General features: G+C 43.9%; 1 protein-coding gene across 2 annotated transcripts in view; it reads left to right on the top strand.

Moving 5' to 3' along the window:
- LOC117446331 (low-density lipoprotein receptor-related protein 1-like) overlaps positions 1-27,482 on the top strand; it is a 119,583-nt gene that overhangs the window by 65,101 nt on the left and 27,000 nt on the right. For both annotated transcript variants that reach the window (XM_034082491.2, XM_071203148.1), the window contains exons 11-30: positions 934-1,170; positions 2,017-2,197; positions 4,505-4,727; positions 5,289-5,478; positions 5,610-5,735; positions 6,276-6,416; positions 7,783-7,908; positions 7,995-8,111; positions 8,216-8,296; positions 9,266-9,433; positions 10,585-10,767; positions 10,848-11,045; positions 11,169-11,414; positions 12,261-12,458; positions 21,857-22,061; positions 22,260-22,424; positions 22,540-22,784; positions 23,420-23,551; positions 24,441-24,668; positions 25,616-25,790. In XM_034082491.2, the coding sequence (XP_033938382.1) occupies positions 934-1,170; positions 2,017-2,197; positions 4,505-4,727; positions 5,289-5,478; positions 5,610-5,735; positions 6,276-6,416; positions 7,783-7,908; positions 7,995-8,111; positions 8,216-8,296; positions 9,266-9,433; positions 10,585-10,767; positions 10,848-11,045; positions 11,169-11,414; positions 12,261-12,458; positions 21,857-22,061; positions 22,260-22,424; positions 22,540-22,784; positions 23,420-23,551; positions 24,441-24,668; positions 25,616-25,790 (3,565 nt within the window). The remainder of the gene's footprint in view (positions 1-933; positions 1,171-2,016; positions 2,198-4,504; positions 4,728-5,288; positions 5,479-5,609; positions 5,736-6,275; positions 6,417-7,782; positions 7,909-7,994; positions 8,112-8,215; positions 8,297-9,265; positions 9,434-10,584; positions 10,768-10,847; positions 11,046-11,168; positions 11,415-12,260; positions 12,459-21,856; positions 22,062-22,259; positions 22,425-22,539; positions 22,785-23,419; positions 23,552-24,440; positions 24,669-25,615; positions 25,791-27,482) is intronic.

The raw sequence follows: 27,482 nt of genomic DNA, 5'->3' as shown, positions 1-27,482 counted from the left end.
GTTGTTATAGTTGTCCTGATTTGAATTTTTTTTGAATAGTTCCTTGACATCCAGCTTATGCTACTTCAAGTAGGAGATTTAGCCTAAAACACTACCAAACAAGCAGCAACATTGAATGTTCCGTATGAAAATGTTATTTTAAAAATATCTTCTTTTGTATAATTTTAAGTATTAAATAATATCCCATTTCAATACATCTAAGCGTGAATTATTTGGACCTAATGGGTTTTGTCAATGAGGGGCTGCATACATTCAGTAGGGCTGTGGAGGCAAGTCTTATAAAAAAGGCTTGGGAGCCACTGCACTGAAGCACACTGCAGATTCAGCACAAACGTGTGCATGCTCCCAGCGTCACTGTAAGTATAAACTCTGGAGCTCAATAGACCTAAAGCCAAGGGCAGCCAAGGTTAGTTTAGGGATGCAGCTCTCCCCTGGGGTACAGACTGAGAGAGAGCTGTGAACAAAGTAGCTGAGCAGAACATAACTTAGGCTGTCTCTTAAGCTCTGCACTGACCTCCCCATGAAGCTGTGTTAGCCTGATTCAGCTTGTTCAGAGAAGTGTTTTAATATTCTGCCAACCAATAATAGCATTATATTGATCCGCCTCCTCACAATACACTGTCCTTGAAAATGACACAATTCATTTAAGTAGAGGCAACTCCTCCTCTCTTCTCCCTGCTTCTCAATTGAAAATCACTTAATTTTAATTTAAGGCTTTTGCTGATCTTGTCTTTAATGAACTTCCTTAATCAATACACATTATTTGTAAAGGAAAAAGAGTCCTGAGTCAGCATGGTTTGCGTCTTTGTTAACAGAATGCTTTAGGTATTGAAAGGCTGAGAGGAGTTTAATGTTAACTGCTTCTGCTGAGTAGTGTACATTTACAGGTTGAAGCTACTTTTTCTTACCTTTTGTTTTCTTGTTTTGCTGCAGAACCTGAGCATGAGCTCTTCCTGGTCTACGGCAAAGGTCGCCCAGGGGTTATCCGGGGCATGGACATGAATGCCAAGGTGCCAGACGAATACATGATCCCCATCGAGAATCTGATGAACCCGAGAGCTCTGGACTTCCACGCTCAGAGCGAGTTCATCTACTTTGCGGACGCCACCAGCTACATCATCGGGCGACAGAAAATTGATGGAACAGAAAGGGATACTATTGTGAAAGAAGGTACAGTAATGACGGTTCATTTGAGAACAGGACTAACAGGACAGCTTTTATGTGCGCAGCTCCACTTGCTTGGAACAATCTTCAGCAAGAATTGAAACTGAGCAATCTCATTCCTCTGCATGTTTTTAAAGCTAGGGTAAATGAAATGCTTGCCGATACAATGGGCACTTGTAAATGTCTATAACTATGTATCCTGTAAATATAATGTATAATGTCCTTTATTGTTTTATGTTTCATGTGGAACCTATATGCTGCAGGTCTCCCTTGAAAAAGAGATCTATGATCTCAATGGGACCAATCTGGTTAAATAAAGGTTTGAAATGAAATGAAAATGAAAATAAAGATTAATATGAGTTTCAAGTTGAGCAATGAAAGAACATTTGGTTTGTTTATGTGTTGAAATGTTGGTTGTAATGAATCTTTGGATCTAGTCAATTGCATTGATTCTCAAGGTTACGCTAGTTACAAATGCACAACACATTCAAGGTAAAGGTATGGGTTTGGCCCATGTTAAGGCTTTTAAAGCAGGGCCACAGTACAAAGGTTTACAACAAGTGATAAACAACCATAGACTTTTTCACAAGCCTTCAATCTTTCAAACAAAAATATATTTAATTTATCTAGCCTTTATTTCTCCACATAATCCCATTGAAAAGAAATGGGTAGCTTTCCATTGTTTAAAAGTCTACAACAAGCTGTATGCATCAGCAGGCATTGAGGTTCAAATCTAAAAGCATAACACTATAAATCTTGTGATTTACGCTTATAAAAATACATTTTTAGCCAATAATGTGTTATGTGTGTTGTTACAAAAGGCCTCTCACCAGCAGCACATGTTTGTTTCAGGAATCCACACCGTAGAGGGCATAGCTGTGGACTGGATGGCGGACAACCTGTACTGGACCGATGACGGGCCGAAGAAAACCATCAGTGTGGCTCGGCTGGAAAAGGCTTCACAGACACGCAAAACTCTCATTGAGGGGAAAATGACTCACCCTCGCGCCATTGTAGTTGATCCACTGCACGGGTAAGGAGAGAAAGAGATGGAGGGAGGAATTGAATTGTATTTTTGATCCAGAGAAAATGGATACATTTCCTGTAAAAATGAGAGTTGAGATGTCGAGGCACAGCAGAGGTTTAGTCAGCAGTTCAAATAACGCTGACTCTAAGCTGGCTGTTTAATGGATTATGATGCATGCATGTCGTGTGTGCTTCTTTGTGGTCAGGCAACATACGGTAAGCGATAATGATAGGAGGTCATTTCTTATGGTCAGCTTTCCGAAATAATTACAGATGGTCTATCACTCAGCAAACTCGTATCCAGAGGTGGAAGAAGTCTTCAGCTCTTGTACTTAAGTAAAAGTATTAGTGTGTAGGAATACTCTGTAAGTAAAAGTCCTGCAATCAAAAGGTTACTCAATTAAATGTAAAAAAGTATTGGCATCAAAATATACTTAAAGTACCAAACGTAAAAGTACTCATTTAGCAAATTGACTCATTTCAGAATAATATATAATATATTTTGATTATAATGATTGATGCATGAAAGTGTTCTCAAAGCTGGTAAAGGTGCAGCTAGTTTTAATTACTTTGTATACTGCAGAGTAGCTTGTGTATTTACTCCAGGTGTAACTAAAGACTTATTCTAGTGTTGATTATATTTCACATCATTAATCCAAATCTGTAAAGTAACTAAAGGTATTCAATAAATGTAGTGGAGTTAAAGTACACGAGTTACCTCTGAATTGTAGTGGAGTTAAAGTACACGAGTTACTTCTGAATTGTAGTGGAGTTAAAGTACACGAGTTACCTCTGAATTGTAGTGGAGTTAAAGTACACGAGTTACCTCTGAATTGTAGTGGAGTTAAGTAGCATAAAATGGAAATACTCAAGTAAAGAACAAGTACCTCAGAATGTTACTTAAAGTGGACCTATCATGCTATATTTGAAACATATATTGTAGGGCCATACCTATATAAAACATGTCTGTGAAGTTTTCTTTTCAAAATACCAAACAGATCATGCATTTTAGCCATGCCTCATTTCACTCTATTTGCTCTTTTCCAGCCCTGTTTTTGCAAGGGCTGATTCTGCTTATGTGGCAGACTACAGCGCCACTTACAGGCCTGGCATATGTACTACTGCGTCTCCAGAGCTTTCGAGCAGTCTCTCATTCCCCTGATAGGTGGAGAGTTGCCCATATAGGCGGAGCACCCCTTTTCTGACGTCAGAAAAATTCAAATAATAATCAGCCCCATTGCAGCCCCGTTTTTAGAGATTTGGGTATGGAGGAAAAGAGTGAGGGTTGTGTTTTCTGACACACCGGGGGCACATATTCATGTATAAAAGACGTACAAAAGTGCATTTTGCATGATAGGTCCCCTTTAAGTACAGTACTTGAGTAAATCTGCTTAGTTACTTCCCACCTCACTTATCCCTCGTATATGAGCTGTTTAACGCTTCTAATAATCACTGCTTGCACCCATTTACCCTTCTTTCTTCAGTTCTTGTTTTCTTCACATTTTCCAGCAGAGAGCATTTTTTCCTCTTCATCCCATCTGTTTTGTTGACCAATATCCCTCCACAAGACATATCGTCCCTAATGATTTCACTTATCACACGCTACTTAATAAGACAGATGGAGCCTTTTGTGCATTACTTGGTAGATTTCCTCCACAAGCTTATTAACACACACCCAAATCTCCCTCGCACTTTTTCAAATAGCTCTTAATCTTGCTGTGGATGTTTCTTATTGCTATGACCTATTGGGCTCTCTCTTGAGAAGCACACACTCAAACAAACACACACACTCTTTGGATAACTAGTGACAGGGTGATGTGTGTCCACACACTTCCCAGGGGAAAGGCTCTCGTCTCAACTAATGCCTGTAATCAATCAGGCTCAGAGAGAGAAGGGAGGATAAGGAGACATTTGCAGAAAGGACAGATACAGACAGAAGGGAATATGACAACTTAATGCTAATGTCAGTCATATTTCAGCCAAGGGGGGGGGGTTGTGTTTACTTTAGCATGATGGGGTAGACAGCCAGCAGACTGGCTAAGCGTGGAGCACTAAAGGCAAGTGGCAGGTATTAAAGTACTTTGGAGGAAACTTTGTTTTCCTGTGGGCAGATATACTGCTAAACACTGCAGAAACACCTTTCTCACTGCTCTCATGAGTGTTGTGCGCTATAGGGCAGCTACATAAAATATCAATGACTCCATTATTGCCACATATTTTCCAAGGAGCCCAACCAAATACAATGTTTTTTTCTGTTGTGCAATCACATTTGTGTTGGTACTTGTCCCACAAATGTTCCCTTGTTCTTTTTCAGGTGGATGTACTGGACGGACTGGGAGGAGGACCCTAAGGAGAGCAAGCGTGGGAAAATTGAGCGGGCTTGGATGGACGGCTCGAACCGAAACGTGTTCCTGACCAGCAAAACGGTGCTGTGGCCCAACGGCCTCAGCCTGGACATCCCGCAGGGCATCCTCTACTGGGTGGACGCCTACTACGACCGCATTGAGATGGTGTACCTCAACAGCACAGAGCGCAAGGTCAGCACACGCTCACCATCAACAGGATTATTTTATTGCAGTGTGGTTCACGGGAATGAAGGCAGGGGATTATTCTGACAGGGTATGACAAGCGGTAAGCGAGCTATTAGGGAGTGAGTCTTAGAGCCATGGGAGACTGGGTGGTCCATCACAATGCAGCTCACAGTCCAAGGGCTTACTGGTCACTCCTTGTGGCTATATTGATGATATTTTGCTTCCAGTAGTCTGTGTGTTGGTTATATTTTGGTTTTATGGTGTTGTTTTTGGAATTCACATGTATAATATTATGGTTAACATCGAATGAATGAAATAGATAATTACTTACAGACTCTGAATACCACTGAAAAGGGTATTTTAGGGCCACATAGCAGATTTTTTTTTTGACACCTTTATTTAAAGGTTTGTCGTATGATTAACTAAAATGTTAACTGCTAGGAATCAAAGAAGGTAAATCATATCACATATTGTCACAACAAATTAATAGAAGCTGTAATCCTGGACACAGCTTGCTGTTTTTTTAAAGCATTCTTTACTATCGTGTTGCTTTTCACACATTACCAGACGGTGTATGAAGGTCAGGAGCTGAACCACGCCTTTGGTCTTTGCCACTATAAACACTTCCTGTTCTGGAACGAGTATCGAAGTGGCAGCATTTTCAAGTTGGACACCACCACTAGCACGGTCACTCTTCTGCGAAACGAGAGGCCACCGATCTTTGAAATCCTCATGTTTGACGCCCAGCAGCAGCAAGGTAGCATCACAAATACAATATTCTTCTATCCATCCATGTTAATCCAGACACTATGATTGTCAAAATACACGATCACGCATAATTAATGTTAATTTGTGTTCCCATAAAAAATAATGTTTGTTTACCTGAAGGCTCCAATGCGTGTCGTGTAAACAACGGCGGCTGCAGCAGTCTGTGTCTCGCTACACCAGAAAACAGGCAGTGTGCCTGTGCAGAAGACCAGATACTAGACCCAGCTGACAACACCAGCTGCAAGGGTAGGTCCACCAATGCTTTGTATCTGATGTGAGACTGAAGGGTATTTGATAAAAAAAACTAAAACAAATGCAGACAACAACAGGAGCACTGGCATGACTTAATGCAGTCCAATATACACCCTTCATTATTATTTTTTAAATTTGCAACGTTTTCCTGGTATTTTGCCCATGCCAGAGTCGATTAAATACAAATCCAGTCCAATAACAAACCGAAAATAAAATAAACTGCTCCGACCCAGTCTTAATAAAACTCAAAGATTAAACATGCATGTAATGCTGCACTTGATATGTGACTGTTATTTGTCTGCCCCACTTTCTTCTTGTTTTTTATTCCATCACCAGTCAGCTCAGCGTCAGTCTACTACTATATGTGAGGTGCATTTAGACACATGGCTTTTTTGATTTCCTTTTAATTGCTATTTTCCCGAAACCCATCTGTTTTTTTAATCCAAAACTGTATTTCGCTATTTTTCATGTCCTCAATTTCCTCCTTTTTAAAACACCTTTCATTCCTCCTTTCCTCTACCTCTCCTTTCACAGCCAACCCGTCTTACGTGCCTCCTCCCCAGTGCCAGTTTGGGGAGTTTGCTTGTAAGAACAACCGCTGCATCCAGGAGCGCTGGAAGTGTGACGGAGACAATGACTGTCTGGACAACAGCGACGAAGCTCCGGAGCTGTGCCGTACGTTTCCACACACACACACACACACACACACACACACACACACACACACACACACACACACACACACACACACACACACACACACACACACACTTACTCAGACCATATATAACATCGTTTTGGAGTGAGATGACCTTGGGCAATAGTTGTTGGATCTTCTTCTTCTTTCGTATAACGTTATATGTCCAACTCGGTGTCGTGTAGCCATGCCCGCATCTCTGGTCCTAGGTCGAAGAGGCTGGCTTCCGAGGGTGGTCCATATAAGGGGCAGATGGTGATTATATGGACAGCGGTCTGCTCAGGGTCACCGCACTCGCATGCCGCACTGTCCGCCAAGCCCCACGTCTTCATCGTGGTTTTAAAGCGACCGACCCCAGTTCGTAGACGGTTTAGAGTGGTCCACTGCCGGCGCGGTAGGTCGTCTCCTCCAATGGTGCCATCTCCTGGGTCCCAGATGTAACGGTGGATTCGGGAGGGCCCGGCTGACACCCACTCCTGCTTCCAAGCTGCTGCCAACCATGCATCTCTGGAGATGTCCTCAGAGGTGGAGTTGAGCATCTCTTGAGCTGCTATGTTGTAGGGGTGGCGGGACTTGAGTCTGTTTGGAGGTGCTGGAGTTATTGTGGTGTGGTGCAGGATGTGCCAGTCATACTTTTGTGCCTTCCTGGCCAGGGCGAGGGTGGCAGCCTCCCGTCGGAGGCCGGCCGGTGCTATTCCCGCAAGGACTGGCAAGAGGGACACAGGGGTAGGCTTTAAGCATCCAGTTATTATTCTGAGGGAGGTATTGATAGCCACGTCGACCTTTTTCGCATGAGGGCTTCTGCTCCAGACTGGGGCGCAGTATTCCGCTGCAGAGAAGACCAGGGCTTGAGTGGATATTCGCAGCGTCTTAGCGGAGGCTCCCCAGGTTGTTCCAGCGAGGCGGCGGATCAGCGCGACCCTGGATGTCACCTTGGCCTTGACTTCTTCCAGGTGTTTATTTAGTTGTTGGATGCCAAAATGAAATGAAGGAGCAGTCTGTGAAATAGTGATTGTGTTTATATGTGCTAATGGGTGTATATGTCAGTGCATAATATGCGTGGTGTGTGTGTTTGTGCAAGGAGGAATGTAGCTATGTCTGTGGGTCTGGTAAAGCTCTCTGTCCGTCTGTCTGTCTGTCTGTCTGGTGGTTACAGTGCAGACATGTTAACGTCCCAGACAAAACAAAAGCACTTCCAAAACAGCTAGACTTTTTGCTCTCTCTTTCAACCTTTGGCACCTCACGTCCCTCCATCTTTCCATTCCCTCCTACACTTCTTCCCACATGGCTTCTCATTTTTCTCTGTTTCCTCTAACCCTTCAATGCTTTCTTTCTTCTCTGCAGACCAGCACACCTGCCCCACAGACAGATTTAAGTGCAAGAACAACCGCTGCATCCCTCTGCGCTGGCTTTGTGACGGGGACAACGACTGTGGGAACGATGAGGATGAATCCAACACCACCTGCGCTGGTACACAAACAAATATACACCCTGTACCAAAATCTGACTTTTTTGACTTTCACATGGGACATTACATCAACCTTTTTGTCTTTTAGCACGTACCTGCCCACCAAATCAGTACTCGTGTGCCAGTGGGCGCTGCATCCCTATTTCTTGGACATGTGACCTGGACGATGACTGCGGTGATCGGTCAGATGAGCCTGCTTCCTGTGGTTGGTCTACTTCTGTGGTTTGGTCTTTAACTGTAGGGTGACATAAATCTGTTATTATAGGTCAGTTTAATAATAAGTGTCTAAACTCTAGTTTTTTTTCACAGCCTACCCCACATGTTTCCCCCTCACCCAGTTTACCTGCAACAACGGACGTTGCATCAACGTGAACTGGCGCTGTGATAATGGTCAGTTCTTTTTTCTCTCCTCTTCTCCTTCCATGTGAACATTTACAGTTGCAACTCCTCGCTTTCCTTCATCACGCGTTTGCTGAGCATGTTTTTCCACCACCGTAAAATTGGCAAATGTTTGTCTACGTTTGCTTGTTTTTACGTTTATTGTTTCTCCAGTCTTTTGTTGTTCTGTGTTGTTGGTTTTGTTGTTCCGTGTTGTGCCGTTCGCCCACTCTGCTATCTTACATTGGTTCTGTCTTTCAGAAAAGGATTGTGGGGACGGCTCTGATGAGTTGAATTGTCCAAACCTCACCGGTTAGTGCATAGATCAACATGCACCACCACAGCCATGATGCAAGCCTAGAAATTGGCTAGAACTGGTCAAGCTGGCCATTAGTTAGGCTGCTTGTCTGCTAATTGAACATGGCCACATGCTGAGGCCAATACTGCTGCTAGTAATTTACTGTAGGCTTCAGCACATAATATGTTTTGAACCTAAGTTTAATTTTATATATTGCAGTGCAGTATTCAGTCAACCGATTACCCAGGGAAAGTGTAGCCAAATTAATTTAACTCATTTTATTTGGTGTAGATTTAAAGGAATGGCAGGTTTAATTATCAGAAATATCATAATCTTTTCACATAATAGATTATCTTTCCCTGATTACCATGGAAATAACTGCTATTAAAAGTATGCAAGGTTATGCATCAGGTGACTTATTATGGTTAAAAATGCTTTGCTGCCAGCTCAATGTATCAGCATTTGGTACATTCCCTCATGGTGCATGGTCTGATCTATGCAGTTTCTGTCATTATTCAATCTCTCATATTCTATTTCATTTGTTTTCCATTGTTTTCATTGTCACTGTTTTAAATGTGAAAGAAAAAAATCTATTACTTTTTGCATATTTATATATTTTTCCCTGTGAGGCAGTGGGCGCCTCATATTACGAGAGTTGGTGTTTGACTGTGATTGTTTTTCAGATAACGACTGCGGGGACAACAGCGACGAGGCGGGCTGTAGTCACTCCTGCTCCAGCGCTCAGTTCAAGTGTAACAGCGGCCGCTGCATCCCAGATTACTGGACCTGTGACGGAGATAATGACTGCGGGGACTACAGTGACGAGACACACGCTAACTGCACCAACCAGGGTCAGTGTTACAACCTGTTGGTTAGGGGGGACAGCGAGGAAACTCTTCACTGTTGTATTTAAGAAATACAAAATTAAGATTTATTTGATATTTGTACAAATCAGACCACCATGCTCAAACTTAATCTCAAAACTGAAGTGTTTTGATATCAAGTTGACTCATACACATTTTTGTGAGTTATCTACAAAATCACGTAACACTTATATGCATTTCTTCAGTCATGTCTTTTAGCCAACATCTGCTCTCAATTGGTTGGTTTTCACTTCCTGTGTTGGTTTCTACAGAACCCCGAATGGGGGGATGCTTTACCCTGTAGTTAAGACAACAAAACCACTTAGATGTTTGTGAAATCTATTAACACCAACTGGTATGGTTTTATGCTACATTCATCCAGACTGAATCTCAGTGGTAATTATTTGTATTAAGATCATTATATTATAAATATAATCATGAGATAGACAGATGGCCTGATCGCATTTCATACCAGCTTTTACTCAAATGTATGTGAGCCAATTTCTCATGATCCTAACCTGTTTGCATCTGATTGCTCTTGTTGCTCTTCATTTTTATTCAAGAAAACATGCCCCCTACTCACCAAGCAGAACTTTTATAAAATAGCCAATATTAAAAAGTAAAGCTAATATCTAAAGCCACTTTTCACAAACAAATAGCCAATGGTCCCTATATTTAATAGTACTTTTGGAACACAGCTGATAGGCACTTAATCATAGTATTTACACTTTATTCAGTCGTTGTATAAATCTCTGGTGCACACTGGCCCAGTCTAAAGGGTACCACCACGGCATTAAAAAACTCTCTCACTAGCCACTTAGCAAGTGATATAATAACTGTTAAGATACTAATAAATATTCATTGTTATGCTGTTAAGATCAACATTGAAACAATAACAAAAATGATTCATCGGTAGCTAGTGTTCATGACTAAAACAATGACCCGCTTGAATCTGCTTAGTCTTTCCCGTTGCTAAGACGTGTTGCCATCCAGATATCCAACAGACAGCTCATTAGTTTTGTTTGTTTGTTTGTTTCTGCATTGTCTCTGCTCCAGGCTATGTATCCTGATTTGATTAATACAGCCAAGGGTTGAAGACAATAATATTTCAAAGCTTTATGACATCTTCCTCTCCACAGCCACGCGTCCCCCTGGAGGTTGTCATACAGATGAGTTTCAGTGTCGGATGGACGGCCTGTGCATCCCGCTGCGATGGCGCTGCGACGGGGACACCGACTGCATGGACCTGAGCGACGAGAAGAACTGTGAGGGCGTCACACACATGTGCGACCCAGCTGTCAAGTTTGGCTGTAGGGACTCTGGTAAGAAGACCATAGTTTAAATACAATTCAAGAAAAGTTTGTTAAATCTTTTTTTAAGTAAGCCTGCCTTCTGCCCGTAGCACGCTGTATCAGCAAAGCCTGGGTGTGCGACGGCGACAGCGACTGTGAGGACAACTCCGACGAGGACAACTGTGAGGCGCTGGTGTGTAAGCTCTCTCATCATGTGTGTGCCAATGACTCCACCATCTGCCTGCCTGCAGAGAAACTTTGCGATGGCACTGATGACTGCCCAGATGGCTCCGATGAGAAACTCTGCGGTAAGAGACAACAGGAACCAGGCTGCGTTTCATTACAGGGAATGCCATAACAGCAAGTCAAACTTCTGCATCTTAAATTATGTATTAAGAGGTTTAATAACAGTTCTATCTTTTGTCTCACAGACCTGTGTTCACTGGACAATGGTGACTGCAGCCATAACTGCACAGTGGCCCCTGGCGAGGGGGTGATCTGTTCCTGTCCCCTGGGCATGGAGTTGGGGGTCGACAACAAGACCTGTCAAATCCAGAGCTTCTGCGCCAAACACCTTAAGTGCAGTCAACGCTGCGAACAGGAAAAGTTCAGTGTGAAATGTTCTTGTTACGAAGGCTGGGAACTGGAGCCTGACATGGAGAACTGCAAGAGCACGGGTAAGAGACAGAGGAAAAAGGGGGAGATGGAGGGAAGGGTCAGGGGAAGGCAAGAGACATCAGGGAAGAATTTTTTAACATCTGATTGATGGTAAAGGTACAGTAGAAAGGGAAGCTAGAGAAGTGACTGCGCTCTGGGCTTTGTCAGGCTTTAAGAGTTCAGAATCAGGAAGTGTGGTTAGGGTTTGGGATAAACCAAAGGAGAGGCTGCCTAAGCAGGAAGCTGTGGCTAGAGAAGTCTCTCTATGCCAAAATGTGATACTCATTCGGACAATAGACAGAACACTGGAGACGGAAAAGGAGAAGTATTACATTGCTGTTCTCAGGAGTCTATCACTAAAAAACATAAAAAAGACCTCGGCATTGGATTTTAGCTGTCATTATTATTTAATGAAAAAAACGAATATAAAATTGTAAAAAATGAAGTGAACAGATACTTATTTAGCAGGGCAAGACGTGCTCAGTCACAGTTAATCAGCTTTGAATTTTATCATCCACATAAACACCTCCCTGCAGCAACTAGCCAATGAGGAATTATGAATTTGTGATTGTCCAGGTCTTAGAGACTAGGCCCCGGCACCCTGTCATTCATCTGGCTGCCTGTTAGGTGCAGATAACCCCTGTCTTATTTACACTGCGTTTTAATTACCCAGGATTAGAGCCACTTTAAACTCAGCCATTGGACACACACCGCAGTGGAACATGGCTGCAATGTTTTCCATGCTGTGAAGCAGAACCGAATGAGTAACAATCAAAGATAACCAAGCAGAAGCGTTTAACCCTTTAACAGCTGCTTAGTTCTTCTTTTAAAGACACCCAACAATGTTTTTCTGTCAATCTTCACAGATCCTTTCAAACCCTTTATCATTTTCTCAAACCGCCATGAGATCCGCCGCATTGATTTGAATAAAGGAGAGTTCAGTGTGTTGGTACCGGGCCTGAGGAACACCATTGCCCTGGACTTCCATATCAGTGAGAGCGCCCTCTATTGGACGGATGTGGTGGAGGACAAGATCTATCGCGGGAAGCTGTCCGAGAATGGAGGTGAGAATGTTTAACACAATCAATGTGGTTTAAAAGAGTTATGGTATCATCTACTGTAGGATTGAATATACAGTCTTTACAGATGATGGATGTTTCGTAAAATTATGGTCCACCTATTGATTTCTTCCAGAACTTTCCCACACGTTCTTCATCAGCGGATAGGGTTAATCTACATTTTCATTTATGCATATCAGGGAATTTTCATTACATTTGAGGTCAGATAAAGTAAAGACAGACTTTGGATTATTAAGTGTCAAGAACAATTTTATTACATTGGGTTTTATTAAAGTCATAGCATTTTAATCGGTATATGGTATTGCACACTGGGGAAATGTATTGTAGTTATGTTAAAGGAGACCTATCATGCAAAATGCACCTTTGTACATCTTTTATACATGAATATGTGTTCCCGGTGTGTCAGGGAACTCACCAAGTATCAAGCACGAGTAAAAATAGGACTCAAGAGCACAACCAGGCAATAAGGTCTTTAGTCAAGCGTTTAATCCAAAAGGTAAAAAAAGAAAAAGAAAAGGCAATGATCAAAATATGTACTGACTTTAAGTTGGCGGAAAACTACTAGAGAAGCAACAAAAAAACAACCAACTAGGTTGGTACAAATGCTAAGCAGCTAGAACAATAGCTTACGTCAGAAGAGAAACATGGAGCACCTTCTGCTATACAGACAAGACGAACTGGCACTGACCAAGGAAACAGCACAGACTAAATACACAGGTGAGGAGTGATCATTAGGGACAGCTGAGGCTCATTGAGACCAGGCAGGTGATTAACAGGGAGCGAAAATACACAGGTGAGGGAGTGAGGCGATCAGCCAGGGCCAGGATGTGACAGTACCCCCCCCTCAACGACCGGCACCGGACGCTCCAGGCTCGTTTGGATGATGCCTGTGGAAATCCCGGATGAGGTCTGGGTCGACAATGTTCTTTGAAGATACCCATTCCCTCTCCTCAAGACCATAGCCCTCCCAATCCAACAGATACTGGCGTCCATGACCCCGCCGGCGAGCCGCCAAGAGCCGCTTGACAGAATAAACTGGCCCTCCATCGATGAACCGGGGGGGCGATGGGGGTCTGGAGGCAGGAACCAGAGGGCTCTCTTTGACCGGCTTGATCCGAGCCACATGGAACGTTGGGTGTGACCTCATGGACCTGGGAAGCTTGAGTCTCACAGCAACAGGATTAATAATCTTTGAGACAGGGAAGGGACCAACAAAGCGAGGCGCCAACTTACGGGACTCGAAGAGGAAGATCCTGAGTGGAGAGCCATACTCTCTGGCCGACACGATAGGTGGGAGCAGGGATCCGTCGGCGGTCTGCTGCCCTCTTGTACGGAGCAGACGTCCTAAGCAGCACTTGTCTAGCCCCAGTCCAGATGCGACGGCACCTCCAAATCAGTGCCAAGGCAGAAGGAACCCTGACCTCTCCCTCCAGGGGCGGAAACAGGGGGCGGTTGGTAGCCATAAGCACACTGAAATGGGGAAAGACCAGTAGAAGAGCAAGGCAATGTGTTGTGCGCATACTCAACCCAGATAAGATTCTTACTCCAAGTAGTGGGGTTCTGAGAGACGAGACATTGCAGACCGGTCTCTAACTCCTGGTTGAGCCGCTCGGTCTGTCCGTTGGACTGAGGGTGATGGCCGGAGGAGAGGCTAACGGTGGCACCCAGGAGAGCGCAGAACTCCTTCCAAAACTTGGAGACGAACTGGGGACCCCGATCCGACACAACATCTTTAGGGAAGCCATGTAACCGGAAAACATTGGACAGGACAACCTCTGCCGTTTCCTTGGCAGAGGGTAACTTGGGCAGAGGAACAAAATGCACCAACTTTGAGAATCTGTCGACAATGGTCAAAATGGTTGTGTTACCTTGGGACAGGGGAAGACCCGTTACAAAGTCCAGAGAGACGTCCGACCAAGGGCGAGTAGGTACAGGAAGGGGACGTAGGAGACCAGGGGAAGGCCGACGAGAAACTTTGTTCCGAGCACACACCGGGCAGGCAGCAACATACTCACCCACTTCACTCTCCATCTTGGGCCACCAGAAGCGTTGCTTGACCACAAACATGGTCCGTTTGATCACCGGATAGCAGGAGAGAGGGGACGCATGAGCCCAGTGGATGACCTGAGAGCGAAGAGGAGAGGGCACAAACAACCTGTTCTGAGGGCAACCATTCGGCCCTGGGTTACCAACATTTGCTTCTCTGACCCTCTCCTCAATAGCCTAGGTAACAGCACCCACCATACATGAGGGAGGCAGGATGGTAGCAGGGGAAGAATGGTCAGAGCCCGTATCAAAGAGACGGGAGAGAGTATCAGGCTTAGTGTTTTTAGAACCAGGACGATAAGACAGTGAAAAGTTGAACCGATTTAAAAAAAAAAAAAAAAGCCCACCTGGCTTGACGAGGGTTGAGTCTCTTCGCTGTGCGCAGGTACTCCAGGTTCTTGTGATCGGTCCACACAATAAATGGCACTTCAGCTCCCTCTAACCAGTGACGCCACTCCTCCAGTGCCACCTTAACAGCAAACAGCTCTCGATTCCCCACATCGTAATTCCTCTCAGCAGGAGAAAGCTTCCGGGAGAGAAAAGCACATGGGTGAACCTTGTTGTCCTCTCTGGAGCGCTGGGAGAGCACAGCACCAACCCCCTGAAGCGTCCACCTCCACCACAAACTGCAGACGTGGGTCCGGGAGGGTCAGTATAGGGGCCGTGGTGAAGGCCTTCTTGAGCCTCTGAAAGGCTTGGTCCGACTGAGAGATCCACTGAAACCTTGTGTTTGGGGAAGTTAGTGCATGCAATGGAGCAGCAACAGTGCTAAAGTTTCTTATGAATCGCCTATAGAAGTTGGCGAACCCTAAAAAACGCTGCACTTGCTTGCGGTTTGCAGGCACAGGCCATTCAGAGACATCATTAACCTTAGCCGGATCCATCAAAATATTGCCCACTGACACAATAAAGCCCAAAAATGAAACAGTGGAAACATCAAACTCACACTTCTCGGCCTTGACAAAGAGGTGGTAGTCCAGGAGACGCTGTAGGACACGGCGTACATGATCTCTGTGGGTCGTTTTGTCAGGGGAGAAGATGAGGATGTCATCCAGGTACACGAAAACGAAGATGTTAAGCATGTCTCGAAGTACATCATTGATCAAAGTCTGAAAAACAGCTGGGTCATTTGTGAGGCCAAAGTGGGGTGTTAAAAGCAGTTTTCCATTCATCCCCCTCCCTTATTCTCACCAGATGATAAGCATTTCTAAGATCTAACTTGGTAAAGATCTTAGCACCTTGTAACTGGTCGAAAGCTGATGACATAAGAGGAAGGGGATACCTGTTCTTGATGGTAATGTCGTTCAAACCTCGATAGTCAATGCAGGGGCGAAGTGACTTGTCTTTCTTTGCCACAAAGAAAAATCCGGCTCCAGCGGGAGAGGAAGAAGGTCTAATTAATACAGCGGAAAGTGAAGACTCCACATATTCCTTCATCGCCCGTGTCTCTGGAGCAGATAGGGAATAAAGACGACCCCTGGGTGGTGAAGAGCCTGGTAACAAGTCTATAGCACAATCGTACACACGTTGAGGGGGCAGCGAGGTGGCTCTGGCCTTGTTAAAAACCTCCTTACGGTCATGGTAACACTGAGGGACCTTGGAAATGTCAGGGTAATCAGGATCTGACATGTCTTGAATTTCAGAGACAGCTGGAGGAGCAGTCAGGGAACATTTGGACGGAAAACAGGTACTTAAACATCCCTTACACCAGGGGTGCCCAACCTTTTTTTAACCGAGAGCTACTTTTAAAGTTGCCAGTCTGCCGAGATCTACCAGTCCAAATAGAGAGGCGTAGCCATTACTGACAGCCTACTACCAGGAAAATACACACTTCTAATTGTATAAAACTGACCTTTGTACGATTAATACTTCATAAAATACTGAAGATCCTTTATCTTACCTCTTTCTAATCTACACACATACACGTATTTAACAGAAGTTGCAAAACAGTGTTGTTGATACAGAGTTGGACTGTATTCACACGTCACATACTACAGTGGGTGATGTTTTCAAGAAGCATTGAACAGTGCTGCCACATATGACACAGGGAAAAACTCTGAACCCTTTCTTTGCCATTATATAAAAACAGTGTTGCTACAAAAGTATAAATTAGGCTTACTAATAAGACAACTCAGATCTGAAGCTACTCAGGAATCTGCTGCCAAAGTGCAATAAGAGACAACATTAATAGAATCAAACCCTTTTTTTTGTTGCATTTTAGTAGATTATAAAAAGAAATGCCTTTTACAATAGGATGCAAGCAACACTAGTTTCTTAACCTGAATTGATAATAGACTATAATCAATTTAAGTTTGCATTCTTATACCATTTTGTACAATAATTATAATGAATAAGTTCAAACAAACTCAAACTTACAGCTGATTAATAACGATATCTAACTTGAGTTGTTATCATATCAAAAACCTGTTGAAATGCAACTGTTATTTTTATTACGCATCGGCAGCCTCCAGGAATGCTTCTTTCACAACTTCGCAGTCTTTGAAAGACTTCATGTGTTTCGCAAGAACGTGACTGACACGATAAGATGCTCTGGTAGCAGCCTTGCTCTTGTTGTTGGGCCTGGTGGACTGCTGTGCATTTAGCTGTCCTCTCAGGCCCCTCCCCTTTTGGAGCGTGGGGCGGGAGGGAATTCCGTCTCGTAGCGTTTGTGCACTGTTTTGAAATGCCGCTCCTAAATTACCCTTCTTCGATAAAGCCTCGCTTGCATTGCAGATGAGACAGATGGACTTTGAATTGGAATAGATACAAAAATAATCATCCTCCCACTCGGAGTGAAAATTATATATGTGTTGCTTCTTGTGTGTGTGCGGACTGTCACTCCTGGTGTTGACACGGACTAGTGCACTGCCCACCAGCCACGCCCCGACCCATGGGGTCAAGCCGGCCAATCACAAAGCTTTGATGCGTTCAAGTGCATTATTCTGGCACAGGAAGATTATGTTATAGGACATTAACGATAAAACAGAATATTGTTGTTCTATTTTTAGACACATCTCGCGATCGACTGGGAATCTCCCCGCGATCGACCGGTCGATCGCGATCGACTGGTTGGGCACCCCTGCCTTACACCAAGCAATAATCTTGCCAGTGGACCAGTCTATGTGGGGGTTGTGTAGGGTAAGCCAGGGGTACCCCAAAATTATTGGGTGTTCCGGGGACCGAAAAACATGAAAGACGAGAAGCTCAGTGTGACCGTCCTGGAAACTTAGCTGAAGAGGTTGGGTGTGGTGAGTTACCCTACAGAGAAGACGGCCATCCAAGGCACTTGCTTCCATTGGTCTTGGAAGGGGAAAGGTCTCAAGGTTCAGCTTCTTAGCCAACTCAAAGTCTATAAAACTGGCATCTGAGCCAGAGTCTACCAAAACAGGATGCCTAAGAACCACAGAAGACGAAGACAGTGTGACATTTGGGAGACAACGTGAGGGACTAACATTAAGTGTAGTGCGGCTCACCAGTGCCCTCTTCTTTACTGGCGAGCCAGATCTTTTAGTAGGCGACAGTTGGCGACTGAGTGTCCCCGTTCACCACAGTAGAAGGACCTGCCCTCCCGCAGTCGGCGCTGTCGCTCCTCGGGAGTCAGCTTGGTCCTGCCGAGCTGCATGGGCTCCTCCGGAACAGCAGGGGGCGACAGAGGCCCAGTAGACGGAAGCCAGGGCCTGGGGTGATTCCATGAGGACGAAGAGCTGGGCGAAGACTGCCTCTTGTGGGAGAAATAGGGAATCGCAGTGTCTCTCTCTCGCTCCCTCTCCATCAGTCGCTTATCAATCTTAATAGTCAATGAAATTAGGGAGTCCAAATCAGCTGGAAGCTCAAGGGGAGCTAACTGATCCTTTAATGTGCCGGACAATCCATAAAGGAAAGCATCAAACAATGCCGATTGGTTCCAGTCACTGTCCGCTGCCAGGGTACGGAACTTTATAGCATAGTCAGAAACCCTCTGCTTACCCTGGCGCAATCCAACGAGTACTCTGGCTGCCTCCCGCCCTGGTGGGATGTGCTGGAAGATCTTGGTGAAGGTCTCAGAGAAGAGATCGAGGGAGTCACAAACGGGAGACCTTCTCACCCACTCTGCCGTTGCCCAAGCCTCAGCTCGGCCAGAAATGTGGGAGACAATGTATGCCACCCTTGAGCGCTCAGATGGGTAGCATGCAGCCTGGAGTTCAAAGTGGAGGCCGCACTGAGCCAGGAAAGCCCGACAATCACCGGAATCCCCAGAAAACCGCTCTGGTCGGGAGAGGTGAGGGGACAGGGTCAGAGTTGGAGACTGGACTGGAGTAGGATCCACTGGGAAAAGAGGCAATGGGGGAGCTGGAGGACTTGGCTGGAATAATAGTTTTTGGATATTTTCGACCAAATAACAGACTTGCCCACCAAAAGACGACAAAACAGACTCCTGTCTCTCGGCCATCAACTTTAATTCCTGGCGAAGCCCGGTAAGTTCCTGCTCTTGGTGGTAAATCCTGCTCCCTTGACTCTGAAGAGCAGTCCGCACAGAATCCTGGTCATCTGAGTCCATGCTGGCCAGTTCGTACTATCAAGCACAAGTACGGGCACGAGCAAAAATAGGACTCAAGAGCACAACCAGGCAATAAGGTCTTTAGTCAAGCGTTTAATCCAAAAGGTAAAAATAAAAAAATGTACTGACTTGAAGTAACGAAAACCAACCAACTAAGTTGGCGGAAAACTACTAGAGAAGCAACAACAACAAAAAACAACGAGGTTGGTACAAATGCTAAGCAGCTAGAACAATAGCTTACGTCAGAAGAGAAACATGGAGCACCTTCTGCTATACAGACGAGACGAACTGGCACTGACCAAGGAAACAGCACAGACTAAATACACAGGTGAGGAGTGATCATTAGGGACAGCTGAGGCTCATTGAGACCAGGCAGGTGATTAACAGGGAGTGAAAATACACAGGTGAGGGAGTGAGGCGATCAGCCAGGGCCAGGATGTGACACCAAGGTTGCAGTCGAATAGTCCATTTAGCTTAGGAACCTTCCTAAAGGAGTGAAATGACCCGGAAGTCCCTCAGTGGCAGCCATGATAAGTGCCGTTCGAATTCTCTAGAATGATGAGAATGATAGGAAAGGAGGTTTCAAACTTCCTTTATAACCTCCTTTAGCTTAGGAACCACTGGACCTCCCTAACCGACAGGAGAAGCGAAAATGCTGCCCCACAATGCCTTGCAGCCGCAGCGTTTGCCGTCACTCAACAGTCGGCCGTTCACGGAAACAACCGATTATGACCGAGAAATGATATCATGAAAGTTACGGTGCTTATTAAGCATTTTAAAACATAGGTGGTAAGTTGCCAAAGTGCTTTGTTTTGAACGTTCATCAGTATTATAATCAAAAAGAGAAATATGAACGTTAGTTTTTACTGAAATTATCAAATAAAGTCAACATTTCACAGTCTTTACTGAGCTGTGTGGAGTTTGTTCAACTTTTAAAAGATGTTTGAATGGTGATATACACAGAGATAGATGTTAAGGACTAACGTTTATAATAAATACATTTGTATTGATTTTAAGATATTTTCATACGTATTGGGATCATTGGTATTAATGTGGACCGGAGGGAGAGGGGGACGAGCATAAGTTTCACTTTCCTTTTTTATTTCAATTCCAACTTTGGTGATGAAGAATATGTTTCTCTGTTGTCCACGTTCATAAAGCAAAGCAGCAGCATCAGAGCACGGTGCAGAGTCTCTAGATGAGTTCACAGTAGTCCCTCGTTCTTATTAAACATCCATGTTGTAGTCCGCTGTATAGAAAACTGTAGTTTCCATAGTTTCCCCACAGCAGCAGACGCACATTCATGACGTCCGCTGGCGCATCATAAACACGTCGGATAGTGAAAGTGCAGTCGGATTCTCTAAAGCACCGCAGTCTCTTCTCCTAAGTCCTTTTGAATTCTCCTGTCCACTATCCCTTAACCCCGTGACGTTTCACTCAGAGGTCAAGGAATAGACGATAGGGTTAGAACTTAGGACCTGATCTTTGGGCTATTCGACTGCAGCCCAAGTGTCAGAAAACACAACCCTCTCTCTTTTCCTCCATACCCAAATCTCTAAAAACGGGGCTTTAACAGATCTGATACAGATTTGAAAATAGTCTGACGTCAGTGATGAGGAACTCCGCCTATATGGCCAACTCTCCACCAATCAGGGGAATGAGAGGTTGCCGTGGCATGGTAACATGAAGCTCGTAACTCGGCCCCCTCCTTTGCAGGGGGGCGTGGTCAGCTGCAGCGCATGCAAAGACAGGGTGGAGGAGAGCAAAATAGAGCGAAATGAGGCATGGCTAAAATGCATGATCTGTTTGGTATTTTGAAAAAAAAAACGTATACATATACCTTATATAGGTATGGCCCTACAATATATTATTCAAATATAGCATGATAGGTCTCCTTTAAGGTCAAAACGTTATACTTATTTGACATGTCAGTGATAGCTATTATGTTGTATCTAAAATGTTTGTGGCACTGCCTAGCGAGCAAGAACAGACACTTTTGGTGCTAAGCAGAAATCAGGTGTCTTTTTAGAAAGGCCAGACAAGTCGATCATGATCACTGTGGATAACATCTTATAATCACCTCAGCAGTGGTAATAATATTAATACAATCATGTGTACAAGTCTACAGTTCGGTTTTGTTGATATATGAATTTGTCTGTGCACATGGCTGTTGCTTGCAAGGTTTACTAAGCGCAAACAATGGGCTACATTCAGTGAGCGTGTGTTTTCATTGCTACAGTACACACAGGATAATGACTCATCAAATAATTAGATGTCCCTCTGATTAGAGCCCAGTGAAGAATGAAAGGGATAGAAAGAGGTTGTGTCTCTTTAGCCCTGCAAGACACCACATATTTACACCCCCTGCTGAGCCACTACTGTAAACATATGTGTTTCCATTGAATCCTTCTGACATGTCTTTTCTCATGAACAAAGCATCCAAGCCTTCGGAGCCTTTATCGGTCTATATTGAAATACTGTGTGAATTAATTAGGACCTCAAACGCCCCGGAGAAATGTTTATTTTAATCAGTAGTACAATGGACACGGTTACATCAGATTTCTCTACAAATATGGATTATATGAGAAGACACTGCTTGTTCTTTCTTTTCCACCATGTTAGATAGTAAGGGCTATACATTTAAAAACAAACAAAGGTTAGGACTTTTGTCGAAATGTTCAGGGTTAAAGACACAATCAAGTATATATTTCCACTGTATAAAAAGGGAAGAAGGTGATAACACATCTTCAAGTCAACTAACTCTAAGAGAACCATTGATCATTTGTATCTCTCCTTGCAGCTTTAACCAGCTTTGATGTGGTGATTCAGTATGGCCTGGCTACCCCTGAGGGCTTGGCAGTGGACTGGATAGCAGGAAACATTTACTGGGTGGAAAGCAACCTGGATCAGATTGAGGTGGCCAAGTTGGACGGCACCATGAGGACCACGCTGCTGGCCGGGGAGGTGGAGCACCCTCGAGCCATTGCCCTGGATCCCCGGGACGGGTATAATTACTGTACCTTCTGCCAATATCAAAGAATGCACATATACAATACAAGATAATAGTAATTACTTTTGGTAGCTGGGAGCTGTTTAGCAGTCATACCCAAGTTGTGCTATATACAGATCTGATTCCTGAACATACTGTATGTTAATGATTCAATAACTGCATGAACATGTTGCGGCATGCATGACATTTGCAGGATCCTGTTCTGGACAGACTGGGATGCCAGCTTGCCCAGGATTGAAGCTGCATCCATGAGTGGAGAAGGGAGGAAGACCATCCATAAGGAAACTGGCAATGGAGGCTGGCCAAATGGGCTCACTGTAGATTATCTAGAGCGCCGCATCTTCTGGATTGATGCCAGGTCATTACAAAAAGCCCAGACATGAACACAATCACATTCAGAAAACACCTTTACTTGCACATGCTGTATCTTTCAGTCGCACACAGGCATTAATTGCAATGTGTGCTATACACAGGTCTGATGCCATTTATTCAGCCAAGTATGATGGTTCCGGACTGATCGAGGTTCTGAGGGGACATGAGTATCTGTCACATCCCTTCGCCGTCACTATGTATGGAGGGGAGGTTTACTGGACAGACTGGAGGACCAACACACTGGCAAAGGCAAACAAGTGGACAGGAGGCAACGTCACTGTGGTCCAGAGAACCAACACACAACCTTTTGACCTTCAGGTCTACCATCCATCCAGACAGCCGCAGGGTGAGAAACACACACATAAGCCTGCACATACTGTAGAAATACAGCTTGAAATAAAGATAATATCATATATTATTAGAAACAACTGATATATAACTACCAAATTCCTAATGAGAGTTACAACTCAATATTGTACTTGTTAGTGAGTATAGTGAGTTTTTTTTTTTAATAATGTAATAATAATACATTTTTTATTTATTTTTTATTTTTATTATAACAGTATCGTAGGAAAATAAGAGAAACACAAAAACGTACCAAAAAAAAGTTAGTTCCCACTTGACAGTTAACAGAAAGAAACGAAACAAAAAAACAACAACACCAAAACATCACATGTACAAGGAAAAGCGCAACACCCTCATCTGAGTCCTACTGGAGTCGTGGGGGAAAGTGGCGCATGATAAAAATAAAATAATAATAAGAAGAAGGACAGACATCACAAATATTTACCAGTGCAGTACCAGAGTACATAAACTTATTCACATTCCGCTTCAAATAGTCCCATTTTTCTTAATTTATACAAGTTCTTTAACTGAAAAATACCTACACAATTGAGATCATTCTGTTGAGAATACCACAGTTTTACCCCAACCACCGAAATACACATTTGCTTTAAAGTAGTCCTTGCTACTTCTCCCCAGCTCCTAACCCATGTGCGGCTAAAGACGGCAAGGATCCCTGCTCTCATCTATGTCTCATCAACTACAACCAGACATTCTCGTGTGCCTGCCCTCACCTCATGAAGCTGGGCCCTGACAGACGCACTTGCTATGGTAATTGTGAACACGCATACAAAAATGCAGTTACTGTAGAAAACATACTCTTTGATCCCCCTTTGAGCTAGCAGACAATGTACTCCTCTGCTTGTCTTGGCAAGTTTATTTATATTTGTGTGTGTGCGCATATGAGAGAGAGAGAGAGAGAGAGAGAGAGAGAGAGAGAGAGAGAGAGAGAGAGAGAGAGAGAGAGAGAGAGAGAGAGAGAGAGAGAGAGAGAGAGAGAGAGAGAGAGAGAGCATTTAACAAGACTTTTTTTCACTTTGAGGTGCTATTTGCTGTGACAGCTTTGAATGCATTGAAGTGTCTGTCCATGAAAAGTGAGAGCGTGTTGGAGTTTAGTATTCAGGGCAGCACTTTCTATTATCTTCAGGGGTAATGGAACGGAGAGCCCCATTCTGTCTGATTCAGGCATCAGCCACAACCCTCCACATCCACCAGCTAGTCTGGCCTGGCCGATACAGCCTAACACTGTCATTACTCCCCCCCCTCTCTCTGTCTCTTTCCCTCCCTCCCTGTCTATCATTTAAGCTGCACACAGTTAAGTGATGATAGGACCGTTGAGACCAATGCAATTCTAGCGTCTCTGCACTGATTGAATTCACTCCCGCTGTCATGGCTGTGCTATTGAGTTAGCCAGCAAGACAGACACAATCATTAGAGTTGAAGATGCAATTGGATTAACTGTTTGTTCAAGGGGCAGGAATAATGTGCAGGAGCAGCGATCCATGCTGCAACCAACTATCCCTACAACTCTAGCATTAGCGTGCACTCATGCATTTTACTTTGAACTTAAAGCTGCATTTAACTCCTGATTACCCCCATTGAATACTGAATATTTGGGGAGTTACTGAAGGATGCATGTCAACATGTTCCCTCCTTACAGAGTCTCGTCAGTTCCTGCTGTACGCTCGCCAGATTGAGATCAGAGGGGTGGATATCGACAACCCCTACTACAACTACATCATCTCCTTCACTGTGCCTGATATCGACAACGTGACTGTGGTGGACTATGATGCTCTGGAGCATCGTATTTACTGGTCAGATGTTCGCACCCAGACCATCAAGAGAGCTTTCATCAACGGCACCGGAGTTGAGACCGTGATCTCTGCTGGTACGGAGGAGGCAACACAATGTCATTTACACCTGGCTCTCTTCAACAATAAAGCCTGGACTTTTTGATATCTATCTATTTCTTATTTTAATATTAGATCTAGCTATTATCATTTTGGCAGTTTTCTTTTATTTATTCAGATGTAGCAAATATACATTTCCCAGATTCAGAAACCGGCTCAATATACACTTTTTGTTATATTCCATGGAATGCTCTTAACATCCCGATAGCAATGAATATCTGAAGTGCTTTGACAAAAAATCCATAAAAAAAAGTCATCTGTGGAAGCCGTAGTACTGTAAAAAGCACGACCAATCATTTTAGCCGGCCCGGCTAAAGTAACTGGATGGCCTACCTGCCTGTCAGCCTTCCATCGGGGCACAAACTTATCTCGTGCCCTCATTGGTCATGTGCGCGTTCCTGTGTGTTGGAGGAGGGGCTCTGTAAGGAAGGGGCAGATTTTCTCCGGCGGTGTATTTTCAAATTCTAGCGCACTCGAGCTGGTTTCTCCAAAATGACCTATCCCACCTTTAATTTGGAAAAATAATACATATATTTTATTTAAATATATATATTATTTTTTTGCTGTTGTGCTCTTCTAGCTAGGTTTTCAAAGAGACAATAGACACTGTTGTTGAACGCTCGCTATACCCTTCTTTATTTAGAATTAGCTCAGCAAGTGTAAAGTGTCTACTGTGCAGACAAAGACTTAAGAGGGTGTATTTTTATGATATCCATTGGTGTAACAATCACATGTATATTTAACAGCCTTTTACACAGCTAATGATTTTCAACCAGTTCCCTGGAAAGATACAAATAAATAGCTGAAGAGTTAGCGTTAATGAGATAGCGACTGTGGCTACAGATGATAATATTGTAATCAATTAGAGGATAAAATCAGTGTTGGCACATTATAAATGGCTGTGTGTGTTATTTAATTTCTTTAGATCTGCCCAACGTTCACGGCCTGGCAGTGGACTGGGTTTCCAGAAACCTGTTCTGGACCAGTTATGATGCCAATAAGAAACAGATTAATGTTGCCAGACTGGACGGCTCCTTCAAAAATGCTGTCATCCAGGGCCTGGACAAACCTCACTGTCTTGTGCTGCATCCAATACTGGGGTTGGTCACCTACACACACACACACACACACACACACACACACACACACACACACACACACACACACACACACACACACACACACACACACACACACACACACACACACACACACACACACTTATGCTGTCACACTGAGTCGAAATGAAGCTTTCAGAAATTGTTCTCAGACACCCTCTTGATTTTACCTTTAACCTTCACCACATACACACAGAAGTGTGTGTGCACACAGTCACACACACTAAGCATGTCTGGTTGTCAGGCTCCACTCTGTTTGCCGTCAGCAGTGACAGGCAGAGTAGTTTTGTGTAGATGTTCGCTGACCTCTGACTGTTTCTTCACTCAGGAAGTGGTTCCAATGTTCTCCCCTCATGTCATCTTTCTCCTCTGTCGCTTTCTTTCTCCATCTAGCTCCATTTCTATTTTTAAAAACATAGCTTCTGCACTCAGAAAGACTTTCTGTGAATTATTTACTGCTGGTGACTCTGTCGCTTTCTGTCTCTATTTCTGTTCCAGTGTTTATCTTAAATTCGGTCCCCCTCCTGCCTTGTTTAGCAAATGTCCATTTTCCCCTCCTGCTCCCCCCTTGAAACCTCATCCCCCTCCACTCCCCACACATAACCTGGCCTCGGCCCCTCCTCTTACCGGCAGAGCAGAGGCAGACCATCTGTATTTATATATTTAGTTGTGTCCCGCAGGAATATGTGTGCTTCTGAGCATTTGAGCTGGATGAAGAAAGGATATTTTCTTAAGAAATGTCTCTGCCTTCTTGTGTTTTTTTGTGTACTCCTTCCTCTCGTTCAAAGACCTAGCCTACTTAAGCGGAGGAATGTTTCCGATCTGAGCATTGTTGGCACGGGGGAAAATGAGAAGCAGATGCTGGATCCATATGCTGGGGCTGTGTCCTCGTTTCTGCACATAAACACACGGCCTAGAATACGTCCAGGAGAGGGTGGGGGCGAAGAGTCAGGGAGGGACAAACTCAAACTTGCATGTGTGTGTGCGCAAATAAACATGAGAATCTGGGTGTTTAAATGCTGCAGAAACTTTATTTAAAGGCATCTTAGCAAACAAATGAAGGGTGTGGTGGATGTGGTGGGATTTAACAGGAAGTGGGTGATGAGGCAGAGGACAGATACTATTTAAACATAGATTACACACAGTCTAAACACAGTGACACACAATCACATTGTTCTGTATACTGTGAGTGTATACACAAAATAAAAGTTCTCATTCGAGTGTGCGGGGCAGTGATAGGACGACAAGTCAGATGTGATTTTATTTTAGCTGCTCAATCAATTGCTGTAAAAAATATTTTTAGTTGGGTTTTGAGCCCAGCTAAATTGCAGCTTTACAAAAGTTCACTATCTGTTGAACTTGATTTGGACTTAAGTTGAAAACAACACATCTTTTTTTTAAGTCATTCATATAAAAGTCACAAATGGTTTGTTTGTGATTTTAAGACCAGATGCTCCACAGTACAGTTTTGGTTCTATAAAACACAACACATTGTGTAAGATCCAACATACAACCTCAAAACTGAAAACCAGAGCCACACACGTTCAAAACTAAAATAAATAATTTATAAAAAACATCACATTATGGTAGGAATATAAGAATCTAACTTGCTGTAATTCATTCCAATAAAAAGGTGGAAAGTTGCTGAATCCGGTCCTGCCAAGTGTCAGTGTG

The sequence above is a fragment of the Pseudochaenichthys georgianus genome, chromosome 5 (assembly GCF_902827115.2).
Source record: "Pseudochaenichthys georgianus chromosome 5, fPseGeo1.2, whole genome shotgun sequence".
NCBI lineage: Eukaryota > Metazoa > Chordata > Actinopteri > Perciformes > Channichthyidae > Pseudochaenichthys > Pseudochaenichthys georgianus.
The sequence above is the reverse complement of the archived record's forward strand: the minus strand, read 5'-3'. Positions and strand labels throughout refer to the sequence as shown.